This window comes from Protomyctophum bolini (genome assembly GCF_963924005.1).
Source record: "Protomyctophum bolini genome assembly, chromosome: 1".
NCBI lineage: Eukaryota > Metazoa > Chordata > Actinopteri > Myctophiformes > Myctophidae > Protomyctophum > Protomyctophum bolini.
In genome coordinates, this window is record NC_137862.1 from 30001 (window position 1) to 56220 (window position 26220).

Below are 26220 nucleotides of genomic sequence, written 5' to 3' on the forward strand. Positions count from 1 at the left end.
GTTCTTTGGTTGACTTTTTTGATTACGTTGGTGGCGATTTTATCACCGGAAAGATTAGCCTCCAGGATGGAACCTAGGTAGGTAATTTAATCTTTACGTGTGATAACATTGTCACCAACTCTAACCAAGAAGCCATTTTCCTTGCCTTTCTGTATATAAAGACTATTATAAACAACAACTATTTATAAACATGAAACATTATAATAATAATATTAGACTCACTATGCGTTCAGAAACAGACATTTCAACAGAGAAACTCCAAAAGCTAGAGCATAAAACCAACTCCAACTGTCGGCCGCCATGACACCTGTGACGTCACTTGTTTTGTCATACAAACCTTTATTGACAATCCCAGAGGGAGCGTTCGGCAATGAGCGCCGGGAGCGTCCGGGAGCGCAGCGCCTGTTAGTTAGTATGGGCAGTTCTGCTCAGTGTGAAAGAACCGAACGCACCCGGAGATAAGCTGTGTAAATGCTGGGTTCCTATTGGCTGCTCGGTGCTCACATCCTTTCTAGAACCCGCCTACCGCATCCGGTCCTTTCGCCGCACACACACATGCACCACTCACGGGCTGGTGTCCGTATCCGGTACTGACCGGATGTGCAGCCTCTTGTTACGACGCTCCCTTCCATTAGTTATTTCAGCAGATTTAAGTTTTACGCTTTACTTCCTGGTTAGGAGCTAGCTGAAGGTTTCCGGGTTCCTTCAGAATAAGATAAACGTCTTTATTTAAAAAGAAAATGAAGTATTTTTAAATGACTCATACTAGTAACTAGAGTACTTGTCCTAAAAGGTTGTACTGATTTAAATTAGCTGTTGATCCTTAGGTGTCCCCATTAAATGGGAACATTATCCTAAAGTCGTTAATTGCACCTATAGTAACTAGACCCTGTTGTAAACAAGTGCAATGCTTCATGGTGTCGTCCACTCACAGTCAACAGTCTTTGTATTGAGTTTGTGCTTAAAATGTACTGTAATTCTGCAAACTGTTAATAAATATTTCAATCAATCAATCAAAAAGACGGACCACAAACTTATATTATTGTTATACAATTATATAAAATAAATAATTATGTTTTAGAACGTATTTAAATCTCATAAACATTTACTATTGTTAATATTATTGTTATTTCTATCCTTATTCTCGGCACTCATCAACCATGAATTCATCTAAATGTATATTAACCACAGGACCGCAGCTTGAAAACCGCAACCTCTTGAGGGTTACAGAATTCACTGGGCCGCCGATTTGAGTGTAACAGACCGGAAGTCTCTATTTCATAATGTGACCGTGGCGTGTTTACATCCGCTAGCCACCTATCTAGCTAGCTAGCTAGCTTGTCAGATTGTATGTCAAAAAGAATAAAAAAAAACAAGACTGTATTTGTTGTAAAACATTTTTTATTTAATCGACAGTTTGTGTTATAATCTTCTGTCTTTTAGAACAACATTAAAACATGCAACACGTATTAATATGAATGAAGAGCAAATAAAACTAACAATAGCTAAAGCTAACGCAAACTTCCACGTTTTAATTTGGAGAAAAAGCGGAAATGCAGCGTTTGACGACAGAATTTTGACGCTTTTTATTTTGAAGAGTAAGCGGAAATGCAGCGTTTAACGGCAGAATTTCGACGCTTTCATTTTACAACGCACATTACTAAAGTTACCGCCAGATGGCGTTAATACCCACTTTCAATACATTTTGCATCACAGCCCAGTTTAAAGCAGTGTGATTGTTGCGTTGCGTCCTCGACGCCCTGTGGGCTTGTAGATCTATTTTCGGCGCTCTGCACCGTTATACGACGGTTCATAAATGTACCGGGCGAAAGTAAATATTATTAAATTATGTTAATGAATAGATTATTTTAAATTAGATAGTTAATTCGTTATTTCGCTATTTTTAGTTTATTAGATGAAAAGAATATATAGCACAGATTTAAAGTGAGACTTTGGTCTAAAGGATAACAGTGTTTCCATTGTGGTCCTAATATTCAATTACTAATAAAAAACACACGGACATTTACATTACACAAAGTTGGTAGACTAAACACCAGGGGCGCTATCGTCAGAGCTACAAGCCCACAACGAGCTGCATCAGAGACGCGCTGTGGGTTTGTAGACCCGCTATTTACAGCACACTACACCTTCAATGTAGGCTATAGTGGGTGGCTGTACACATCTACCTATTAGATCTGGCTCTTTAGCCGAATGGTAACACGGCTGGTATGTACGAGGATCCGTGTTCGCCTACCGAGGATTATAATTATGATACGAAGGTAAATAAATATACCCATGTAAAGTGTGAGATCTCAATATCAAATTGCGGGACTTTTTGAGTTTAAAATTTTCTGGAAAAAAAGTTATTCTTTTCTAATATATTATTATTTTATCTTACAGAGTATTCCTTAGAGATTATGTTTTCAGTAATTGCCAAGCTCAGGCATGTTCTGATTTTAGATATTTAATCAAAAAACAGAGATGGTAACTCATTTTTGGTCAACTATGTTACGGACAAAAACTGTAATTGTCTGTATATGGATAAATGTCAGATTTTAAAAAGAATCATTGTTCTTGGAAGAATATGCGTCCGTTTACCTTCATTTTCAATTATAATCTCCAATTATTAAAGGAAATGTGTTTTTTTTGCATTAAACCTCCTAATTTCACAGAATGCTGTTACCGGTCCAGATGTTTTCTCCTAAAACTCCTGAAATTCATGATAATTTTATTGAAAAAATTATACTGAGCTACATATTTCACTGCTACTAAGTTGCTAAGTTATTTACTTGGAGTTTATGGAACAACTATATATATGTTTTCTTTAAAAACCTAATGGTAACTTAGTTGACAGCATGGTAACATAGTTGACTAAAGTAACAGAGTTGACTGGACATGAAAAAGTATAATGATTTATTTATCAAATAACCTAATCATGAATAAAATGAATTCATGATTATTATTGTATGTTAGCAAACTGCATATTCCACCTCTTAGTGTATTGAATTAAGACCATTTGATATATTGACAAACAAATACAGATAGTTAACATGGAACACTTGCCAGTTTATTAACACAGATTTTACAGACATTGTAAAATGTGCTCCTAACCTGCAAAAAGAAAACGCTGTGTGAAGTGAGTGGTGCAACTCCGTGGGGGGGTCCCCGGGGGGGTCCCCGGAAGTTTTCGTGCTCAGACGGACACAGACAGCTAGCCAGCCAGCCAGGGACGGACACAGCCAGATACACACATAGCTGTCTATAGGAGTGGTTGCACCACTAAAAAAACACTCTTAGCTTACCACTATAGATGACTTTCATTCTATGCTTTCACATCGAGGGACAGTGACTGCAGACTACACACTTGTAGACAGATGATTCCTCATGGAGGGCGTCCCCCTGGGATTGGCCCTAGCCAGGAAAGTCACCAGCCTGACAGGGTGGGGGCCCACCCACAGTGACAGGATGACCAGGGGTGTGTAGGACGGAGCCCTGAGGCTTGCCCACATCAACTTTCTTTCCCTAAGCTTTTCAAACCATTCATACAAGTTTGCCATGTTCTGGTAAGAATCGAGAACACTACGACCATGTGCTACATCAACAGGAAAGGGGGACTGAAGTCTCTAAGCCTGCACATGTTTGGCACACAGGCTGTTGACGTGGTGCGACAAGCACCTCTTGTCACTCACGGCCTGTCACGTCCGGGACTCCTGAATACAGGGACTGGTGTGCATTCCGTTACCACAACTGGTCCTTTGCAGAGGTGGCGGCCCAGATATGGGACAGGTTCGGGCACCCGAGGTGGACCTGTTAGCCTCAGAGAAAAACAAGAAGTGTTGACTCCTTTATCTCCCTGGCAGGATCACCAACCCTAGGCCTGGATGCCATGGAACAGGCACTGGCCCAAGGGTCTGCTCTACGCATTCACAATTGGACCTGATTCCTCCCGTTCTGGCCAGTGTGAGGACTCCAGCCTGGAGGCAAGAAATATTTCCCCTCCTTTACGACCAGCCTTGGTGGCTCCTCCTATGGAGGGACCTGCTCACGCAGGCAGGGCGCAAGATCTTCCACCCACATCCACAGGACCTGGGCCTCTGGGTCTGGCCCGTGAGGGGTCAAACCTGAACGCAGAGGGCCTGCCCCCGAATGTCGTCGCGATGATTCTAGGCGCCAGGGCCCTGGCGACTATAGACAACAGTACAGCATCGCTTGGAACATGTTTGAACGTTGGTGCTCGGCTAGACCTCATCGGGTGGTCCCGTTCCAGGCCTCGGTGGTGCACATTCTGACCTTCCTGCAGGAGATCCTGGATAGAGGCCTGGAAGGCCTCCGTTAAGGTCAACTTGGCAGCCATTTCGGCATACCACGTCGGCATAAAGCAAGATGGTGGGAGAACACCTGCTGGTTCGACAGTTCAAGAGAGGCGTCAAGCGTGCCTGTGCGGTTTCCAGATCTCTGGTCCCGTCCTGGGATCTGACTCTGGTACTGGATGCCCTATCACATCATTCCTTTGAGCCGCTGGAGAAGGTGCAGGACCTGAAGTTTCTTCCGCTCTATTGGTTGCCCTGACAACTGCAAAGCGTGCTAGTGACATGCATGCACTCTTGGTCAGCCCGAGCTGCATGAGATTTAGTGGGAACTCAGGGTGTCTGTTAGGCCGAACCTGGTTTTCGTGCCTAATAATTTCCCCTCTGTGAGTGCTCCAGTCGACCTAGTGGCGTTCCATCCGCCTTTGTTCTCCTCGGTGGAGGACAGGAGACTGAATCTACCCGGTTAGGGCATTTAAACTGTATGCGGACAGAACTGCTCCCTTCAGGAAGGGTGATAAGTTATTTGTGGCATGGTTAAGGGAAAACCCATATCAAAGGTAAGACTTTCAAAATGGATTATGGAGCCATAGAGCGAAATATAGCCCCCAGAGGGTCTGAGGGCACACTCTACTATAGAGGCATGTCTGCATCCTGGGTATGCCTCCCTTTTTGCAGGGTCGGCATCTCGCCGGGGACAAATTAACAACGCTGCTTCTCTGCAGGTGATAATCGTGACATTTTCCCGAAAAACATGTTTGTCTTTTATTATATTTATTTATTTAATATTTAAAACAGGGCCTTTCTGTGTGGAGTTTGCATGTTCTCCCCGTGTCCCCTAGGGTAGATACCCTCACAAAAACATGCCGTAATCCTGGTCTCTAAAACTACCTCCCCCTGGCCAGCCGGGGCGCCTGATGGAGGGGAAAGGAACTGGTCGGAATAACGTGTCCCTTCCACGCGCTACGTCCGGCCGGGGAAATTCCCCTCTGTCAGGTGAAAAGAAGCAGCTTGGACTCCTCATGCATAGAAGGAGGCATGAGGTCAGTCCGCTGCCCCCCCAGGTTGGCAGAGGAAGTGTAGCGCCCAGGATTACTTAGATAATTGGCACTGGGTGAAAAGAAAAACTGGGTTACAAAATCGTGGGATAAAAATTAAAAAAAATATATATATTTAAAACAGTGTTTTTATTTACTGTACAGTTAGAATAGTAAATTAACTGCTGAAAACTATAAGAACATGACATGAGTGTCAACTATGTTACTCTTAGTCCACTAAGTTACCTATACAAGGGTAACATAGTTGACAGTAACATAGTTGACATATTTGCTGTTTTCTGGTCTAAAATCAACATGGCTGCCTATCACCAAACACCACATGGCATTTTTACAGAAAGATTCTTCTAAATATTAGATCCACGTTTGAAAAAAGTTGAAATTAAAAGTTATTTATAACAATATTGTAGTAACACTGTTGACATGCGATAATTCCACACATGACTCACACACTACTTCATGTTAAATATTGAAGAAAGAGGAGAAAGAACATACATTGGAGCCATGCCAGTCTGTTCATCAGTAGTTAATGACATCATGTGTAGCAGGTCATGTGATTTAGAAATGACACACCCCCTTGAGAGGTGCTTTTGTAATGGGTAACTTAGTTGACAGTGACTTCTCGGACACGGATAAAATGTGTTATTTTCCATAATAGTTGATATATTGCCAAAAACATTATATATGAAATGATTATCTTAGCCGTATAAAAATAAAATTATCAAAACAATTTTTGATTAAGCTAATTTTATTGCTGTTTAACTAATTAGAAGATGGTTGTTATTACATTCGGACAGTAACTTAGTTGACATTTTAGTGATATCCAGCCATTTTTGTATTAATTAATGATAAAATTTGTATAAATAAGTATAGTATTTGTAAAGACAGGATCATAATGATCATAAATAGCATTAGTTTTTTTTATTTTACTAAAAGTACATACAAGTTACATCCCTCGGACTTCAAAACTCCCGCAATTTGATATTGACCGGATTACTGTCACAATATAGAGCTATTTAACACTGTTACTGAACACACTCTATAGCAATGATTACTGTCACAATATAGAGCTATTTAACACTGTTACTGAACACACTCTATAGCAATGATTACTGTCACAATATAGAGCTATTTAACACTGTTACTGAACACACTCTATAGCAATGATTACTGTCACAATATAGAGCTATTTAACACTGTTACTGAACACACTCTATAGCAATGATTACTGTCACAATATAGAGCTATTTAACACTGTTACTGAACACACTCTATAGCAATGATTACTGTCACAATATAGAGCTATTTAACACTGTTACTGAACACACTCATGCAATGATTACTGTCACAATATAGAGCTATTTAACACTGTTACTGAACTCACTCTATAGCAATGATTACTGTCACAATATAGAGCTATTTAACACTGTTACTAAACACACTCTATAGCAATGATTACTGTCAAAATATAGAGCTATTTAACACTGTTACTGTTTTCTATATTTCCAAATGGTAATAATGGTATGTCATTACATTTCTTTCTTTCTTTCTACAACAGATCATGATCATAACGTCTTGTTTGCTGTACGTCATCATATCCCTGTCAAAGCTGCGTTGGCGCCCTCTGGTGGCGGATAGTGGCAGCACACGGCACGGCGGCCACAAAACAAAACAGTTGATTTAAACATAAAAACAGGAATAAACAACAAACAGCAGAAGCACCGCTAGAGTCATCATAGCATTAGAGCTATGGAGCAGAGCTTTCAGGACCATTAGAGCTATGGAGCAGAGCTATAGAGTCATCAGTAAGTGTTTTACCTGTGATGTTGTGACGCAGGGACTCAGGGAGCTGCTCTGACTGAAGGAATTATCTCCGTGTTTTTCAGCTCCGCTGTTCGTATTATTCTTTAAAAACAGATCCACTTTGTCGACATGACAGCCATGACGTCATGCATACTTATTTTGGTTCTTTAAAGTGTGAAATTAAACGCCATTTCTTTGTGTTGACAGACTGACTGAGACAACAAGTGTAAACACACACACACACACACACAGGTGTGCTGCTGTGGAACAATCAGTGCGTGGTGGTGGGCAACTGGTGGCCCGGGGCCCACATGCGGCCCGTGCACCTTCACTTGATGCGGCCCTATCACGGTTAATAATATCCAAATATTGATATATTTAGCTGTTATTGATTCCAAACATCACGACCAACTTTAATTACTATATTGTCTATATTTCAGTAGCTTAATGACTAGTATTAATAAATTGTATTGTCTTCTTTTTTGTCCAATGTATGCATTTGAGTTAATACAGTTTAACTAAATGCATTTTAAATTAAATAAAAAAATATATACTTTTGAAGTATAAAATAAAAATCACGTTTTGAGCTTGTAGATCTGCTATGTCTAAAATCAGTGCTATTGAACACCCTTTACGTCTGTGTGTTGTTTTGAAAATATTGAACCAATGGAAAGTGGTAAAAAGTGCTTTGGACAAAACCTCTTAACTCCATTGGACCCTGAAACTGTCTGCTAAAGCAACTAACTCCACCACCTCTCTCCTTCTCATGGAAGTAACTGACAATATATAAAGTTACAACACCAACTTTGACGAGGCAGTATATTGCTTTGTTTTTAAAAAATAAATGTTTTTCTTAATTTCCTGAAAAATGTATATTTTTCATTTGGAGTTATGAGCAGAGAGGAGTGAGTGTGGAGGGTAATCAGCACACTAGCAGAGATGTATGAGAGAATGAAATTATGTCCTGCCTGGACATTCATTCAAACTGTTTTCTGACTGACTGGGGAGAGTCTGGGAGATAAGTAGCTTATTGCTCTGAATATAATGATCATTTCACTGCCCAGAAAAACATTAAATACAATAAAGGTTATGTTTATGGACAGTCAAAATCTCTTGGAAATATATCATGATGTCATAATTAAACTGTATGTTGATTTGGCACACTGACGATATCCAGAAAATTAAAACATGGCACTTTGTGTCAAAAAGGTTGCAGACCCTGATATATTGTGCTCCATTAAAGGACCACTTCACCACTTTTCATTCAATCGAATGAAATCGAAGGGTTCGGGGGGATGATAACAGACCATTCCAGGAAACCTAGTGGTCCGGTCGGTGAGGTAGGAGGAGAACCACTTTAGTGCCGTTCCACCGATGCCTAGATCCGCTAGGGTGTCTAGGAGCAGTTCTGGTTGTCCCCAGAATACCAATGCTGTGTGGGGTTTAAAGGGCAATACCACTCATTTTCAACATTTTACTCATTAACCCATTCTGAACGGGAACCCATTTTGGTGTTAGCATCATGTCGTGCTTTAGCTATTGAAAAACAGCAGATCTACAAGCTCATAGCTACGAGCTTGTAGGTCTGCTATTTTTTTTAAATCGAAGAGCGACTGACATAGAAGACATTTTTAGAACCAGGTCAGATTGGAAAACTGTCAGGATGTAGAAGACATTTCTAGAATCTGATCTCAGGTCAGAATGGAAAACTGTCAGGATGTAGAAGACATTTCTAGAATCTGATCTCAGGTCAGAATGGGTTAATATACCTCAGAGCTGTTGAGTGGAAATGATACAAAAGTCCCCTCATTCTGAAGAATCATTAACATCTGATGATGTCATCAAGATGTGTTTCACGTTTCTCCATGTTAATGATTTATTCAGACAGACAGACAGACAGACAGACAGACAGACAGACAGACAGACAGACAGCAACCCACTTAATTATCTCCGAACACCTTCTCTCATAATAGATCTAAAACTTTATTTTAACGTCACATATAGCATCTGTACATTTACTACAACCTTACAAAGTGTACAAATCAAGTACATGTATCATGTATCACAGTAAAGGATGCTGTACTGTACTGTCAGTCCTACAATAGCCTACATACAGTACAGCAGGGCTCTCCAACCTTAAGGGTCTGCTGTAGACCTCTCTGCTGGTCAGTAGACCATTCTCTGCTGGTCAGTAGACCTCTCTGCTGGTCAGTAGACCTCTCTGCTGGTCAGTAGACCTCTCTGCTGGTCAGTAGACCATTCTCTGCTGGTCAGTAGACCATTCTCTGCTGGTCAGTAGACCTCTCTGCTGGTCAGTAGACCTCTCTGCTGGTCAGTAGACCTCTCTGCTGGTCAGTAGACCATTCTCTGCTGGTCAGTAGACCATTCTCTGGTGGTCAGTAGACCATTCTCTGGTGGTCAGTAGACCATTCTCTGCTGGTCAGTAGACCATTCTCTGCTGGTCAGTAGACCTCTCTGGTGGTCAGTAGACCATTCTCTGGTGGTCAGTAGACCATTCTCTTCTGGTCAGTAGACCTCTCTGCTGGTCAGTTATAGACCTCTCTGCTGGTCAGTTATAGACCTCTCTGCTGGTCAGTAGACCATTCTCTGCTGGTCAGTAGACCATTCTCTGCTGGTCAGTAGACCATTCTCTGCTGGTCAGTAGACCATTCTCTGCTGGTCAGTAGACCATTCTCTGCTGGTCAGTAGACCATTCTCTGCTGGTCAATAGACCATTCTCTGCTGGTCAGTAGACCATTCTCTGCTGGTCAGTAGACGTCAGTAGACTCTGCTGGTCAGTAGATGTGGTCAGTAGACCATTCTCTGCTGGTCAGTAGATACATACATCAGCAACATTATGATGTCACTGAGCATCATGAAGGTACTGAAAGACCCGCCCACCTCAGACATCAGGAACATTAAGAAAATGACAAAAATATAACTGTCCGGATGAAATTCACCCGTGTTCAGTGTTCTAGGCCGGGTTAAGGACCAGTCCAGTGTTCAGTGTTCTAGGCCGGGTTAAGGAGCAGTCCAGTGTTCAGTGTTCAGTGTTCTAGGCCGGGTTAAGGAGCAGTCCAGTGTTCAGTGTTCTAGGCCGGGTTAAGGAGCAGTCCAGTGTTCAGTGTTCTAGGCCGGGTTAAGGAGCAGTCCAGTTCTACATCAACCCAAGATGTTTAGAGAGGCACTTGTCCAGATCACAGAGAAGCACTATCATTATAGAACTCACATCAGGTCCTTTGTGCCTCACTGTGTCGATGACAATACGTGCCTTGTCATTTCTCCTCTGCTCCCCAGCGGCCGCCTCCCGCTCAGCTTCGGTTAACACCTCCATGGCAAAGAGTCTGTCCAGGAGAACGTTGAGACTGGCGTCCGAAATGCTGTCGATGAAGCTATTCCGCACGGAATACAGTCTGTCTTCTGCCGCGAGACTCGCTGTGCGCTGAACGCGTTGGCTCTGTTGTTTTCTCACAGCAGGAGCTGAAAAGTCAACGCAGCTTTCCCACGCACAGACAGAGGTGTCGCAGTCCCTTAGAAGCAGCTCGACCATCTTCATCCTTTTCTTTAAAGTCACTTGAAACGTGGTGATGTAATTGTGATAGCACGATTCGTCGACTTCAAAGCCTGCTCTGTGTGGTTCAATGACGACGGCATCATCCCGATGCGAGGTGGAGAGGGTATATGTCTTCTTTGGGATTAGTACGCAGGGAGGCTTTTCGATGTAACTCTCTTCTCCGTGCATCTCCTTCCTTTCCTTCTTCACGTCACTCAGCACCACATTGCTGGGTAGCAGCAGTACATTCAGCGTTGACATGGGGTCATCATCATGCTCAATCGGTGGCATATAAAACAGTGACACCAGTGCCCGGATAGGCCTGGGCCCGAACAGCATTTCCATGATGAGACCAAATAAAGACAACCCGGTTACATCTATGATAACATGAGTTTCTGTGACCACACGGGGTTTGATCAGCTCAACGCCGTCATCATCCACCACGTGGACAACAGACAAGGACTTGCCTCCACCCGTGGAGAGGATCTCACAGTGTGGAAATTGCAACTGACACACGGACCCCTGAGGACCTTTGATGTCAAACAGTGGTCCTGCGGGCCTCTTGCTCAGCTGGGACAGAAGGCCCCGGTGCCACGGGACTGTCCCGTAAGTCACCTCTCCCTCTGTCTCCATCTTCAACCCCAGGCCGGTCACGCTGCATTGGAACAGTCCAGCGTGGGTGCAGTGGAACCTGTAGCGTTCCTTGTTTTCCACAAGAACGATGTCGGGTGTAAATGTCTGTGTATTGTCCAGTAGTAGTGTGACATCGTTTACACTGCGGGAGCGCTTTGCTCTGGATGGAGTCTGATGGAGTCTAGAGGGTTCTGTACTCACTGTGTCCATGTTGGAATGATGGAGTCTAGAGGGTTCTGTCCTCACTGTGTCCATGTTGGAATGATGGAGTCTAGAGGGTTCTGTCTTCACTGTGTCCATGTTGGAATGATGGAGTCTAGAGGGTTCTGTCCTCACTGTGTCCATGTTGGAATGATGGAGTCTAGAGGGTTCTGTGTCCATGTTGGAATGATGGAGTCTAGAGGGTTCTGTGTCCATGTTGGAATGATGGAGTCTAGAGGGTTCTGTGTCCATGTTGGAATGATGGAGTCTAGAGGGTTCTGTGTCCATGTTGGAATGATGGAGTCTAGAGGGTTCTGTGTCCATGTTGGAATGATGGGGTCTAGAGGGTTCTGTGTCCATGTTGGAATGATGGAGTCTAGAGGGTTCTGTGTCCATGTTGGAATGATGGAGTCTAGAGGGTTCTGTGTCCATGTTGGAATGATGGAGTCTAGAGGGTTCTGTGTCCATGTTGGAATGATGGAGTCTAGAGGGTCTAGAGAGACACACACACACACACACACACACACACACACACACACACACACACACACACACACACACACACACACACACACACACACACAGACACAGACACACACACACACACACACACACACACACACACACACACACACACACACACACACACAATAAAATTATAGATTCCAATGTTAACTTTGAGTGACATAATGCTGTGTGTGTGTGTGTGTGTGTGTGGGGGGGGGGGGGGTCATATTATGATTACTTTGGGGGTCCTCAATTAAAATATGACTATTTTGGGGGTCCCCAGTTCAAATATGATTATTTTGGGGGTCCCCAGTTAAAATATGATTATTTCGGGGTTCCTCAATTCAAATATGATTATTTGGGTTTCCTCAATTAAATTCATTAATAAATATGTACAGGTTCACAAAGGTTCTCATTAATCTGTAGATTAACATTGGAGGATGAATTATAATGATTCAAACGGCCCGGAAAGCTCCATTCTCTTGTAACTTGTTAAAGAAAATTAACCCATTTAGGCCTGATGTCGAAATGTATAAAATGTCTTCTAAATTCTGACAGTTTTCTGAAATACCTATAAATTATGTTTCTGTATCAGTGGTGCTCAATATTTCATGTCAAGGACCCCAACAATTATATGTAATTGGCCGCCGACCCCCATCTGAAAATAATATGTTGTTCCAGCTCGTGCTCTGTACATCCAATAGCGTTGTTATTAAAGTAAGTGCGTATGATAGCATACATTCAAACATGATTATTTTGGGGGTCCTCAGTTGAAATTAAATCACACTGTGGAGAATTTAAGACATTCTGCCCCCTGGTGGAGACTTTAAGACATTCTGCCCCCTGGTGGTTGGACCCTAACACTTCACCCAACAGTGACGATCTTCTGTATTACATTTTAATTGTATTGAGTCTTAATTTAGTAGACTAAGACTAGACTAAGACTAAATAATGTACAAATGACTAAAATAGGTGTGTGTCCATTATACTTACTGCTCACACAGACACGCTGAGGAGGAGCAGAGGGAGGACCAGAACCAGAACCCAGCATAGAGAGGTGTGTGTGTGTGTGTGTGTGTGTGTGTGTGTTACGTACGCGTGTGTGTGTGTGTGTGTGTGTGTGTGTGCGTGTGCGTGTGCGTGTGCGTGTGTGTGTGTGTGTGTGTGTGTGTGTGTGTGTGTGTTACGTGTGTGTGTGTGTGTGGACGTGGTCTGGAATTAAATGTGTGTGTGTCAATTATACTTACTGCTCACACAGACACGCTGAGGAGGAGGAGGAGCCTAGCCAGAACCCAGCATAGAGAGGTCCAGTGGACCTGGTCTGGAAGGTGTACAGGTGTCTCAGTGAGTCAGAGCACACTGTGTAGAAGGACAGAGTCCCAGCGGGACGGTCCACATACACTGATACTGTTGTACTGTTGGAGCCTTCAGAGGGTCCGACGGGGAGGTAAGTCACCTGTCCGTTGTGAATGACATAGTAACTGGAACCATAAAGCTCATCACCATCACAGTCCAGACTCCAGGACTTATCATTCCATCCAAACCCACAGTCAGCATCATCTCCTTTCCTGCTGATTGTTCCGTCAGCCACTGCTATACGAACCACTCCACTGCACTCTACCTCCCAGGAACAGCGTCCAGTCACACTCTGTGAACTCAGAACTTGTCTATGGCCATCAAACCTGTCTGGGTGATCAGGAGGACGCTGACCCCCTGACCCCCCTGTGACCTTCCTGTTGTCCTCAGACAGAGAGAGGTCACAGTGTGCTGAGTTTGAGTCCAGTGTGAGACGCTGGAAATCTGATGAGAAAACAACACAGTAAACATTAAATACATCATTCACTGACATGCACATGCACACGCAGACGCACATGCACACGCGCACACACACACACACACACACACACACACACACACACACACACACACACACACACACACACACACACACACACACACACACACACACACACACACACACACACACACACACACACACACACACACAGATCTACAAACTCACTGCAGTATTAATTTTGGCAACAGATTTAGTCCTATTTCAGTCATTTGTACATTATTTAGTCTTAGTCTAGTCTTAGTCGACTAAATTAAGACTCAATACAATTCAAATGTAATAAAGAAGATCGTCACTGTCAGAGTCCAACCACCAGGGGGCAGAATGTCTCTGCACCCCTGGGCAGAGACATTCTACAGTGTGATTTTATTTCAACTGGGGACCCCAAAAATAATCATATTTGAACTGAGGACCCCAAAAATAATCATATTTGAACTGGAGACCCCCCAAAATAATCATATTTGAACTGAGGACCCCAAAAATAATCATATTTGAACTGGAGACCCCCCAAAATAATCATATTTGAACTGGAGACCCCCCAAAATAATCATATTTGAACTGGAGACCCCCCAAAATAATCATATACGTCCAGTTTGAACGGAGGACCCCCCCAAAATAATCAACATTGACAAGCACTTGGAATTGTAGGCATTCCATTTAGTTTGAGGCATTGTGAGCTTGTAGATCTGCTATTTTCACAATACTTTCCACTTTCTTACACTATTTGACATTTTTGGCCAATTTGGCCATCTGGGGACCCCCCACAATAATCTGTCTGTCTCTATGTGTCTGTCTTTCGGTGTACCTGTCTGTCTCTCTGTGTTACTGTGTACCCGTCTGTCTCTCTGTGTACCTGTCTGTCTCTCTGTGTTACTGTGTACCTGTCTGTCTCTCTACAGAGCACAGTACACTACAATACAGTACAGAGCACAGTACACTACAATACAGTACAGTACAGAGCACAGTACACTACAATACAGTACAGTACAGAGCACAGTACACTACAATACAGTACAGTACAGAGCACAGTGCAGTACAGTAACTATAACAGTAAATGTATAGTTGCACTGCTCAGTTCACACAGGTGTGATTTATATTTCCGGTTGTCTTGTATGGTGTTAAATGGAGCGTGGAACCATGCCAATGACCGACACTGGAGATCACTTGTGACTTTCAAACCAAAACGAGATCCACCTGTGATCTGCACACATCACGGCTCTGCACCACCTTTCATGCATCGCACATCAGAACTGAACTTATGCCAATATAGACAAAATACATGTTGTTTACGACCAGGTTAGTGAATGAGGCCCATTGTTTCTGTCAGACCACATGACCTCATCTTGATGTGTTAAGGACCAGGCCAAGAGCAGAGAGTAGAGAGCACAAGAGTTTTCAGGACGACATCAACCAAGTATACAACAGTATATAAAATGTTAATGTAGACACAGATACTCACGTTTTGAAATGAGTGTAGAATTAAACCTATCTTCTCCTCCATGTTTGACTCTGTAGGAAGTAGAACAACAATGCATCAATGTCTGACTGTCTAACACAACGTCTCCACTAGCTGACACTACAGTGTTTCACTCTGTAGGAAGTAGAACAACAATGCATCAATGTCTGACTGTCTAACACAACGTCTCCACTAGCTGACACTACAGTGTTTCACTCTGTAGGAAGTAGAACAACAATGCATCAATGTCTGACTGTCTAACACAACGTCTCCACTAGCTGACACTACAGTGTTTCACTCTGTAGGAAGTAGAACAACAATGCATCAATGTCTGACTGTCTAACACAACGTCTCCACTAGCTGACACTACAGTGTTTCACTCTGTAGGAAGTAGAACAACAATGCATCAATGTCTGACTGTCTAACACAACGTCTCCACTAGCTGACACTACAGTGTTTCACTCTGTAGGAAGTAGAACAACAATGCATCAATGTCTGACTGTCTAACACAACGTCTCCACTAGCTGACACTACAGTGTTTCACTCTGTAGGAAGTAGAACAACAATGCATCAATGTCTGACTGTCTAACACAACGTCTCCACTAGCTGACACTACAGTGTTTCTCCTGTCATTATCTTGGCCCTGCAGCTCATCCAGACATAGTCACTGCTGCCCAGTTTGGATCTCATCACCTCCTCAGACTCCACCTTAACCCCTATAGCACTCCACTGTCCTTTTATACCTTCGTGATGCACATATATTGTTGTTTAGACAGATGTTCCTTGTTTACGTCTGCTATCCTAGAGTTTCTTTGAGGCACTGCATTGTGTTGTTGTTCTTCTCATGATTTGTGACTTTGGGCTGTATCGTATCCCATGCCTTACCCGCAAGCATTAAACACTTTACGTGAATTACTCATTTAGGAGCTTCCACTATGCGTAAACGTTATCTTGCGGCCACACAACCCACTATACATGTTTGCGGCTGGAGGTGTGTCTGTACGCGTGTTGATGCGCTTTCCCTATATTTGCTATCTCATGCACACAGGTTTAGGACAACGGAAATCGTGTCTTCAAACCACCCGTAATGTGAACACACACAACAACCCTCTGTATCTAATTTAAATGTATTCCAAGGCAGCACGCGTTGCTCTTCCATAAGGTTCACTCCAGGTATAATGGATTATGGTACCTGGCACTGATTGGTTTAAGTTGCGTAACGCCCAAACCACACCTATGCATAATGTAACGGGTAGTGGAGGTGTTTTAAGGATTTAGACATTCATAAGATAGCTAATTTAATGGGGGAACGCCTCTTACACAATGCTAAATCCCCAAATTACGGAGAAAGTGCCCCTGACGCAAGATAGGGCCCTTTGTGTCAGAGATACACTGTTAAGGGAAACACTGCACTGTCCAACATGGACACAGCCCAAGTCTACTCACTGTCCAACATGGACACAGCCCAAGTCTACTCACTGTCCAACATGGACACAGCCCAAGTCTACTCACTGTCCAACATGGACACAGCCCAAGTCTACTCACTGTCCAACATGGACACAGCCCAAGTCTACTCACTGTCCAACATGGACACAGCCCAAGTCTACTCACTGTCCAACATGGACACAGCCCAAGTCTACTCACTGTCCAACATGGACACAGCCCAAGTCTACTCACTTGCAGTTCTCCAGAACTGAATCATTCACCACGTTGAGGCTCAGGTCCAACTCTCTTAGGGAGGGATTAGAGCTTACAGCTGAGGCCAGAGCTTCACAGCATCTCTCTGACAGGCCGCAGTGAGCCAGTCTGAAACACCAGATTAAAACATACATAAATAAATGAATGAATTCATTAATAAATGTTTAATTCGCCGCTTTTTAATAATTATAAAATATCGGATTTGTCGTGGACATATTATTAACCCATTTTGGGCGGGAACCCATTTTTGTGTTAGCATCGTGTCGTGCTTTAGCTATTGAAAAATAACAGATTTACAAGCTCATAGCGCGCCACCGAGTGGCGCGCTACGAGCTTGTAGGTCCGCTATTTTTTTTTAATCGAAGAGCGACTGACATAGAAGACATTTTTAGAATCTGATCTCAGGTCAGAATGAAAACTGTCAGGATGCAGAAGACATTTTTAGAATCTGATCTCAGGTCAGAATGAAAACTGTCAGGATGTAGAAGACATTTTTAGAATCTGATCTCAGGTCAGAATGGGTTAAGAAACTTGATAACTACTTGATAACGGGTCGCAAGACAAAAATAGCAGATCTACAAACTCCTCAACGCGTTGTGAGAAACGCTGTTATATGATGAAGTAGCCGATTTACACTTTGAAACATGTTTGGGGTAATTGTAACGTCTACTCAGGCACATAGGCTTGGGTTACCATGATATCAAGCTTATTAATACATTCTCACCACAGCATTCATATTATATTAACATAATACAGTACATACTAAACAAGTGATAATTGTCTTTGTCTCCAATATGTCAACAAAATGAAACCATACTTTTGAACCTGGCTTTATCTGATCTTCAGATTTATCGTCCCGGAATGTATGCAAATTAGCACATATAATGCCTAATTTGCATATTTAAACATATCATTTCAGAAAACTTGTAATACAAAAAATGTTAGTCTTAATATAATTAATCAACTGGAGAAGTTTCATTGTGATAGCTATTAGTTAACTTTTTCCCCCTATTCACCTACCATGTCTCACCATCAAGCTTATGAATACATTCAGCATTCATATTATATTCACATAATACAGTACATAATAAAACAGAAGTGATCATAATGAAAGTGGTAAATGTATCTTACTTTAGAACTTCCAGTCTACAGTGTGGGCTCTTCAGTGAAGCACAGAGCAGCTCCACTAGTCCTGAGTCCCACAGGTCGTTTTTACTGAGGTCCAGTTCTCTCAAATGGGAAGGATTAGAGCTGAGAGCTGAAGACACAGCTTCAACACCTGGCCTTCTGAGATTACAGCCAACAAGTCTGTAAATGCAGATTAAATAAGAGATTATCAATACAAAATGAATGATACCTATAGTTCACTGTCATGGAAGTTAACTGGAACAAATCTAGTTATCTAGTATTTAGAGTGTGGAATAGACAACACCATGACAGCACAGAATAACAGGAAGATAACAATTTAGATATCAAAGACTATGAAGACTGAATGTTAGTTTGATTTCCCCCAATATTATGAAAAAGAAGATCATAACCTCTCAGATGTTATTTTTTTTAGCGGCCAACTAAGAACATAAGTGACGGGTTGGAACAAGCATTTAAGGCGAGACATGGCAAGTAAAATCATGATTTTTCAATTTTGTGCTATTTTGCTTCCTAAACATGTTTTCTTTCAAACTATAGCAAAATAAACAGTCAAAATACGGATTTAGATGTTTATTTTAGTAGTTTATTTTAGCCAATGACAGCTCGTTTTGTGATAATAGTGCCTTCAAAAAAAACGTTTTGGAATTTTACAATACAAATCTTTAAAGGCCGTTTTCTCAAAATGAGTTTTCCTCATACCTGCGACAAAGAATCTCCACTTCAGTTGCACTCACATACACCTACACAGTCACATACACACAACTTTCCAGTCTTATTCATAACTATATTCTGCAGGAACTTACAGAAGGGTTCGTTGATTTCTCATTCACAGCCTGATTTACATCACATTTTATTCCTAAAACATGGCAATTTTTTTTTTTTTTAATGCCTGTTGACACTATTTTCTGATTTATGAAGTGATAATTAGAGATATCGAAAATCCCCTAATTGTCTTTGTCTCTAATATGTCAACAAAAGACAAAGAAGAAAATGAAACCATACTTTTTAACCTGGCTTTATCCGATCTTCAGATTTATCGTCCCGGAATGTATGCAAATCAGCGCATATAATGCCTAATTTGCATATTTAAACATATCATTTCAGTAATACAAAAAAATCTTAGTCTTAATATAATTAATCAACTGGAGAAGTTTCATTGTGATAGCTATTAGTTAACTTTTTTCTCCTATTCACCTACCATGTCTCACCATCAAGCTTATTTTGACCTGAGATCAGATTGTAAAAATGTCTTCTACATCCCGACAGCTTTCTGAAAAAGCTATGTTTCTATGTCAGTCGTTCTTCGATTTTTCTAAAATAGCAGACCTACAAGCTCGTAGCGCGACACTCGGTGGCGCACTACGAGCTTGTAGATCTGCTATTTTTTCAATAGCTAAAGCATAACATAATGCTAACACCAAAAAGGATTCCCGCCCAAAATGGGTTAATACATTCTCACCACAGCATTCATATTATATTCACATAATACAGTACATAATAAAACAGAAGTGATCATAATGAAAGTGGTAAATGTATCTTACTTTAGAACTTCCAGTCTACAGTGTGGGCTCTTCAGTGAAGCACAGAGCAGCTCCACTAGTCCTGAGTCCCACAGGTCGTTTTTACTGAGGTCCAGTTCTCTCAAATGGGAAGGATTAGAGCTGAGAGCTGAAGACACAGCTTCAACACCTGGCCTTCTGAGATTACAGCCAACAAGTCTGTAAATGCAGATTAAATAAGAGATTATTAAAACAAAATGAATGATACCTATAGTTCACTGTCATGGAAGTTAACTGGAACAAATCTAGTTATCTAGTATTTAGAGTGTGGAATAGACAACACCATGACAGCACAGAATAACAGGAAGATAACAATTTAGATATCAAAGACTATGAAGACTGAATGTTAGTTTGATTTCCCCCAATATTATGAAAAAGAAGATCATAACCTCTCAGATGTTATTTTTTTTAGCGGCCAACTAAGAACATAAGTGACGGGTTGGAACAAGCATTTAAGGCGAGACATGGCAAGTGAAATCATGATTTTATTTCATTTTGTGCTATTTTGCTTCCTAAACATGTTTTCTTTCAAACTATAGCAAAATAAACAGTCAAAATACGGATTTAGATGTTTATTTTAGTAGTTTATTTTAGCCAATGACAGCTCGTTTTGTGATAATAGTGCCTTCAAATAAAACGTTTTGGAATTTTACAATACAAATCTTTAAAGGCCGTTTTCTCAAAATGAGTTTTCCTCATACCTGCGACAAAGAATCTCCACTTCAGTTGCACTCACATACACCTACACAGTCACATACACACAACTTTCCAGTCTTATTCATAACTATATTCTGCAGGAACTTACAGAAGGGTTCGTTGATTTCTCATTCACAGCCTGATTTACATCACATTTTATTCCTAAAACATGGCAATTTTTTTTTTTTATGCCTGTTGACACTATTTTCTGATTTATGAAGTGATAATTAGAGATATCGAAAATCCCCTAATTGTCTTTGTCTCTAATATGTCAACAAAATGAAACCATACTTTTTAACCTGGCTTTATCCGATCTTCAGATTTATCGTCCCGGAATGTATGCAAATCAGCGCATATAATGCCTAATTTGCATATTTAAACATATCATTTCAGTAATACAAAAAAATCTTAGTCTTAATATAATGAATCAACTTTTTTCCCCTATTCACCTACCATGTCTCACCATCAATCTTATTTTGACCTGAGATCAGATTCTGAAAATGTCTTCTACATCCCGACAGCTTTCTGAAGTCGTTCTTCGATTTTTCAAAAATAGCAGACCTTCAAGCTGAGTGTCGCGCTACGAGCTTGTAGATCTGCTATTTTTCAATAGCTAAAGCATAACATAATGCTAACACGAAAAAGGGTTCCCGCCCAAAATGGGTTAATACATTCTCACCACAGCATTCATATTATATTCACATAATACAGTACATAATAAAACAGAAGTGATCATAATAAAAGTGGTAAATGTATCTTACTTTAGAACTTCCAGTCTACAGTGTGGGCTCTTCAGTGAAGCACAGAGCAGCTCCTCTAGTCTAGCCTCTAGTGAGTACCGCAGGTCGTTTTCACTGAGGTCCAGTTCTCTCAAATGGGAAGGATTAGAGCTGAGAGCTGAACACACAGCTTTAACATCTGTCTCACGGAGTTCACAGCCAACAAGTCTGTAAATGCAGATTAAATAAGAGATTATCAATACAAATGATACCTAGTTCACCGCCATGGAAGTTAACTAAAACATCTCCCATCTAGTTATCCAGACATAAACAGTATTGTGGAATAGACCAGGGGTTCTCAAGCTTTTTGGCCGGGGACCCCCAGGGATGCTTTGGCCATGTCTCGCGACCCCCCGCCACCCCCCCCCCCCCCCCCCACCACCCCCAATACAAACTGAATTGCAAATTATGTTTTGGAAAATAATTTGAGAACCCCTGGAATAGTAATGGAATAACCCCCCCCCCCCATTTTGAACTAAAGTTCATGGTTCCAAAAAATGAACTATTTTAGTTATTTTCCTTTTTTTTCTTCTAAATGATTGTCGCAGCCCATAGCCATAGAACCACAGACTTTATTCCTATTGGGAATAACTTTGGGATTAATAAAGTTACAACTTTTACAATTTCTCCATTACCATTAACCAAATTAATTCCATATTATATATTTGTTTTACATTTTGGAAAAGATTGCTGTGGAATGCCACAGCATTCTTAATCCTTTTCCTTGTCTTAATTATGGGCCAACTTGTGAAAGCTGCATGCTTTTATTGTGAAGACATTGAAGCAGTCCTGTGCATGCAGACAGGGTTGACATTGAAGCAGTCCTGTGCATGCAGACAGGGTTGACATTGAAGCAGTCCTGTGCATGCAGACAGGGTTGACATTGAAGCAGTCCTGTGCATGCAGACAGGGTTGACATTGAAGCAGTCCTGTGCATGCAGACAGGGTTGACATTGAAGCAGTCCTGTGCATGCAGACAGGGTTGAGATCGGGAAAACATGGAATCGGCTGTATAAAATGCTGCGTCATTGTAAATGGTGCATTTATGTATCACTTTTATCCAAAGCACATTTCTGTTTAAATTGAGGCGGACGGGAGGCAGACTTTCACTTCTGGTTCATTTCTGGTTTTATCTGTTGCCTAGCAACCTAGCATCATTCATACAGTACGTTGATGAAGAGCGCCATCTATACTAATCCACTGAAAAGACCATAGGACACAATACTGCGTGCTTGGCAGTCAAGCCATGGATTCGATGCGACGTAACATGACGTGATTGGCAGTCAAGTCAATGTGTTAACTACTAACCGAGCCTTTCTGCAGTTCCTCACAGCTGGGACCAGTCTCCTTCGCCCCTCCACTGATGCGTTGTATTTGTCCAGGTCCAACTCCTCCAGAACCTCCTCTGACATCTGCAGCATGACGGCCAGAGCTGAACACTGGGTCTCAGACAGTTTCTCTGTTCTGTTCTCTGACTTCAGGAACTGTTGGATCTCCTGATGTAATGAGTGGTCGTTCATCTCCATCAGACAGTGGAAGATGTTGATACATCTGTCAGGAGAGGTATCACCTTTAGTTAACATCTTCTTTAGGTTCTGGATGGCTTTCTGGATCTCCTCTGGACTGTTCTCTGTGTGACCCAGCAGGTCTCCTAACAGACTCTGGTTGGACTGCAGTGAGAGGCCATGAAGGAAGCGGACTAAGAGGTCCAGGTGGCCATTTTTACTCTCCAGGGATTTTTTGATAGCAGCTTCCAGGAAGTCTGAGAGGGAGCTGTTACTGTTGTATTTATCTCCCAGGAATGTCTTCAGGACCTCCATGTTCTCCTGTGTGAAACAGTGGAACAGGTAGACTGCAGCCAGAAACTCCTGGATGACCAGATGAACAAAGCTGTAGACCGTTTTCTGGAACAGCACACTCTCTGTTTTGAAGATCTGTGTGCACACTCCTGAGTACAGCGCGGCGTCTTTCACATCAAGACCACACTCTTCCAGGTCTTCTTGGTCGAACACGATGCTACTTTTCTTCAGGTGTTGAAACGCCAGCTTGCCCAGCTTCAGAAGAACATCCCTGTCAGTCTTAGTGAGCTGCTGTTGATTCTCTCTCTTTTTTTTGTTTCTTTTCTTTTTTCTTTTTTCCTTCTCATGAGTCTCGTCATACTTCTGCTTCTTCGTGTTTGTCTGAACCAACAGGAAGTGGCAGCACATCTCAGTCAGGGTCTTGGGCAGCTGTCCTATCGTGGTGTGTGTCCTCAACATGTCCAGCAGAACGGTAGCAATGATCCAACAGAAGAGTGGGATGTAACACATGATGTGGAGGCTCCTCCATGTCTTCAAGTGTGAGAGGACTCTGTCGGCCAGCTTCTCTTCACTGAATCTCTTCCTGAAGTACTTCTCCTTCTGGGGGTCTGTGAACCCTCGCACTTCTGTCACCATGTCAACACATGCAGGAGGGATCCGATTGGCTGCTGCGGGTCTGGTGGTTATCCAGAGGAGGGCCGAGGGGAGCAGATTCCTCTTGATGAGGTTCGTCAACAGAGCATCCACCGATGATGACACTGTGACATCAGAGATGATTTCATTTGTGTCGAAGTCCAACGGAGACCTGCTTTCATCGAGGCCATCGAAGATGAAGCAAACTTTCCAGGCAGCGAGCTGCTCTGCTGTGACCTTCTTTAACGTTGGGTGGAAATCATGGATCAGGTTGAGAAGACTGTACTGCTTATCTCTGACCAAGTTCAGCTCCCGGAATGAAAAGGGAACCAGGAGATCTATATCTTGATTCTCCAAACCTCTTGCCCAGTCCAGAGCAAACTTGCGCGCAGAGAATGTTTTTCCGATGCCAGCGATGCCATTTGTCAGAACTGTTTGGCTGGGTTTCTCTCTGCCAGGGAGGATGATCTTAAAGACTTTACAGCAGTCGATTGCATCGTCATGGAAGGTCTTCATGTTGGAAGTTCTCTCAAGCTGTATCACCTCATGTTGGCTATTAACCCCTTCACTCTGTCCCGCTGAGATGTAGAGCTCTGAGTAGGTGCTGGTGACGGAGTCTCCAGACTCTTCCGTCATGTGGTTTTTCACTCCATCAAGACTGTCCAAACTGACCTTCAAACTGACCTTATAATCGTTCAAATCAACCTGCAGACGGACATCTGAAATGAGAAGAACATGTATGTTTTATTATAAATATACACCTTTACGGCACAATTTGTTAGAAAGAAATACAGCCAAAAATAACAACAAAATAGGCTACCAGTTAATTTTTCCCAGAGTTTAAAGTTGTTTAGCTTCATTATTTGCACTTGAATATAATTGTTGATAGAGACAATAGTTAGAACATCCAATGTATTAGCATATTTTACCTTGTCCAGGTGTGGTTTGACTGGGTGTCTTCAGTCCAGGTGTGGTTTGACTGGGTGTCTTCAGTCCAGGTGTGGTTTGACTGGGTGTCTTCAGTCCAGGTGTGGTTTGACTGGGTGTCTTCAGTCCAGGTGTGGTTTGACTGGGTGTCTTCAGTCCAGGGTTCTGCTCAGTCACAACGCTGTGGACATGAACACAATATTTATTATAATGTACCTACATGTAGCCCAGTGGCAAATATGCCTGCAGTTCTATGTAAATCCACCAGGTGGCACTGTTACTTTAAGAGTGCCATTTTCTGGGGGTCAAGGGTTACACTGTGTTTGTGGGGTTTCTTTAAAGAGATCTTGATGGTAAAAATGCTTTACTTTCATTGTAGATTTTCAGATACACATATAAGCACATTGTTGATGCAGTATATATTCTTTTATGAGTTTATGTCAAGATGATTAAGAATACATGTTGATGGTTGCAGATTGTAAACAAGAAGCTGTGAATAGTCGTGCTTAAAACTTGGCTGTGTTTCTTTGTAAGTCCTGCTTCTTTGTGTTGTTGTGTCAACATCTCATGCATCATTTATTTTATTATGATGTAAGGAAATTGCAAGTTTGTTGATAATGTTGCTAACGTGTTTCTCAGTGGAAAGGGATGAAGCCTTTGAGTTTAATGTATATATATTTTTTATCGTAAGGGATTGTGATATCTTTCCTCTTTGTTTGTTTTCCCTAGAAAGAGCCTCTACCGTATGTTGTGGGTTTTGAATGATTGATCTACACACATTCATAAAGTGTAGTGCATAGTGTATGCAGATTATACTGCCAATTATCCTGTGTGTGTGTGTGTGTGTGTGTGTGTGTGTGTGTGTGTGTGTGTGTGTGTGTGTGTGTGTGTGTGTGTGTCTCATATCTTCACTATATATATATATTCATAATAACTACTAGGCTATGTAAGTTTGGCCACCATGGTTAGTAGGGTGAGACACATTGTCTAGTCAGAGGGGCTGGTCCGAGAATCTTCCTTCACCTCAGAGGATCTCAGCCCAGTACCCTGTATAGAAAGCCATTGTCCAAGTCCTTCTGAAGCTTGGTGTGGTGTTGGAGAGGTGTTGAGACAACATTATATAGTCTATTCTCTGCTGTGTTGGAGAGGTGTTGAGACAACATTATATAGTCTATTCTCTGCTGTGTTGGAGAGGTGTTGAGACAACATTATATAGTCTATTCTCTGCTGTGTTGGAGAGGTGTTGAGACAACATTATATAGTCTATTCTCTGCTGTGTTGGAGAGGTGTTGAGACAACATTATATAGTCTATTCTCTGCTGTGTTGGAGAGGTGTTGAGACAACATTATATAGTCTATTCTCTGCTGTGTTGGAGAGGTGTTGAGACAACATTACTATAGTCTATTCTCTGCTGTGTTGGAGAGGTGTTGAGACAACATTACTATAGTCTATTCTCTGCTGTGTTGGAGAGGTGTTGAGACAACATTACTATAGTCTATTCTCTGTTGTGTTGGAGAGGTGTTGAGACAACATTACTATAGTCTATTCTCTGCTGTGTTGGAGAGGTGTTGAGACAACATTATATAGTCTATTCTCTGCTGTGTTGGAG

General features: G+C 41.9%; 2 protein-coding genes and 1 pseudogene across 6 annotated transcripts in view; all 3 read right to left on the minus strand.

Moving 5' to 3' along the window:
- The window catches only part of LOC308312561 (uncharacterized protein), a 16736-nt gene extending 16424 nt beyond the window's left edge, over window positions 1-312 (minus strand). For 3 of the 4 annotated variants that reach the window (XM_080759196.1, XM_080759197.1, XM_080759199.1), the window contains exon 1: window positions 223-306. In XM_080759196.1, coding sequence (XP_080615322.1) covers window positions 223-302 — 80 coding nt within the window. In that variant the 5' untranslated portion in view covers window positions 303-306. Of the gene's footprint in view, window positions 1-222 lie in introns of all 4 variants that reach the window. The other variant, XM_080759198.1, reaches the window with a different exon arrangement.
- The window catches only part of LOC308314721 (large ribosomal subunit protein eL15-like), an 89975-nt pseudogene that overhangs the window by 21129 nt on the left and 42626 nt on the right, over window positions 1-26220 (minus strand). The gene's annotated exons all lie outside the window — the stretch shown is intronic.
- Window positions 10323-24755, minus strand: LOC308316815 (protein NLRC3-like; the record flags this gene model as incomplete). Its single annotated transcript, XM_080765601.1, has 4 exons — window positions 24613-24755; window positions 22560-24402; window positions 17048-17176; window positions 10323-11511 (listed from the first exon to the last, which is right to left on the minus strand). The coding sequence occupies exons 2-4, from the start codon at window positions 24317-24319 to the stop codon at window positions 10323-10325; spliced, it is 3078 nt and encodes a 1025-aa protein (XP_080621727.1). The 5' UTR covers window positions 24320-24402; window positions 24613-24755.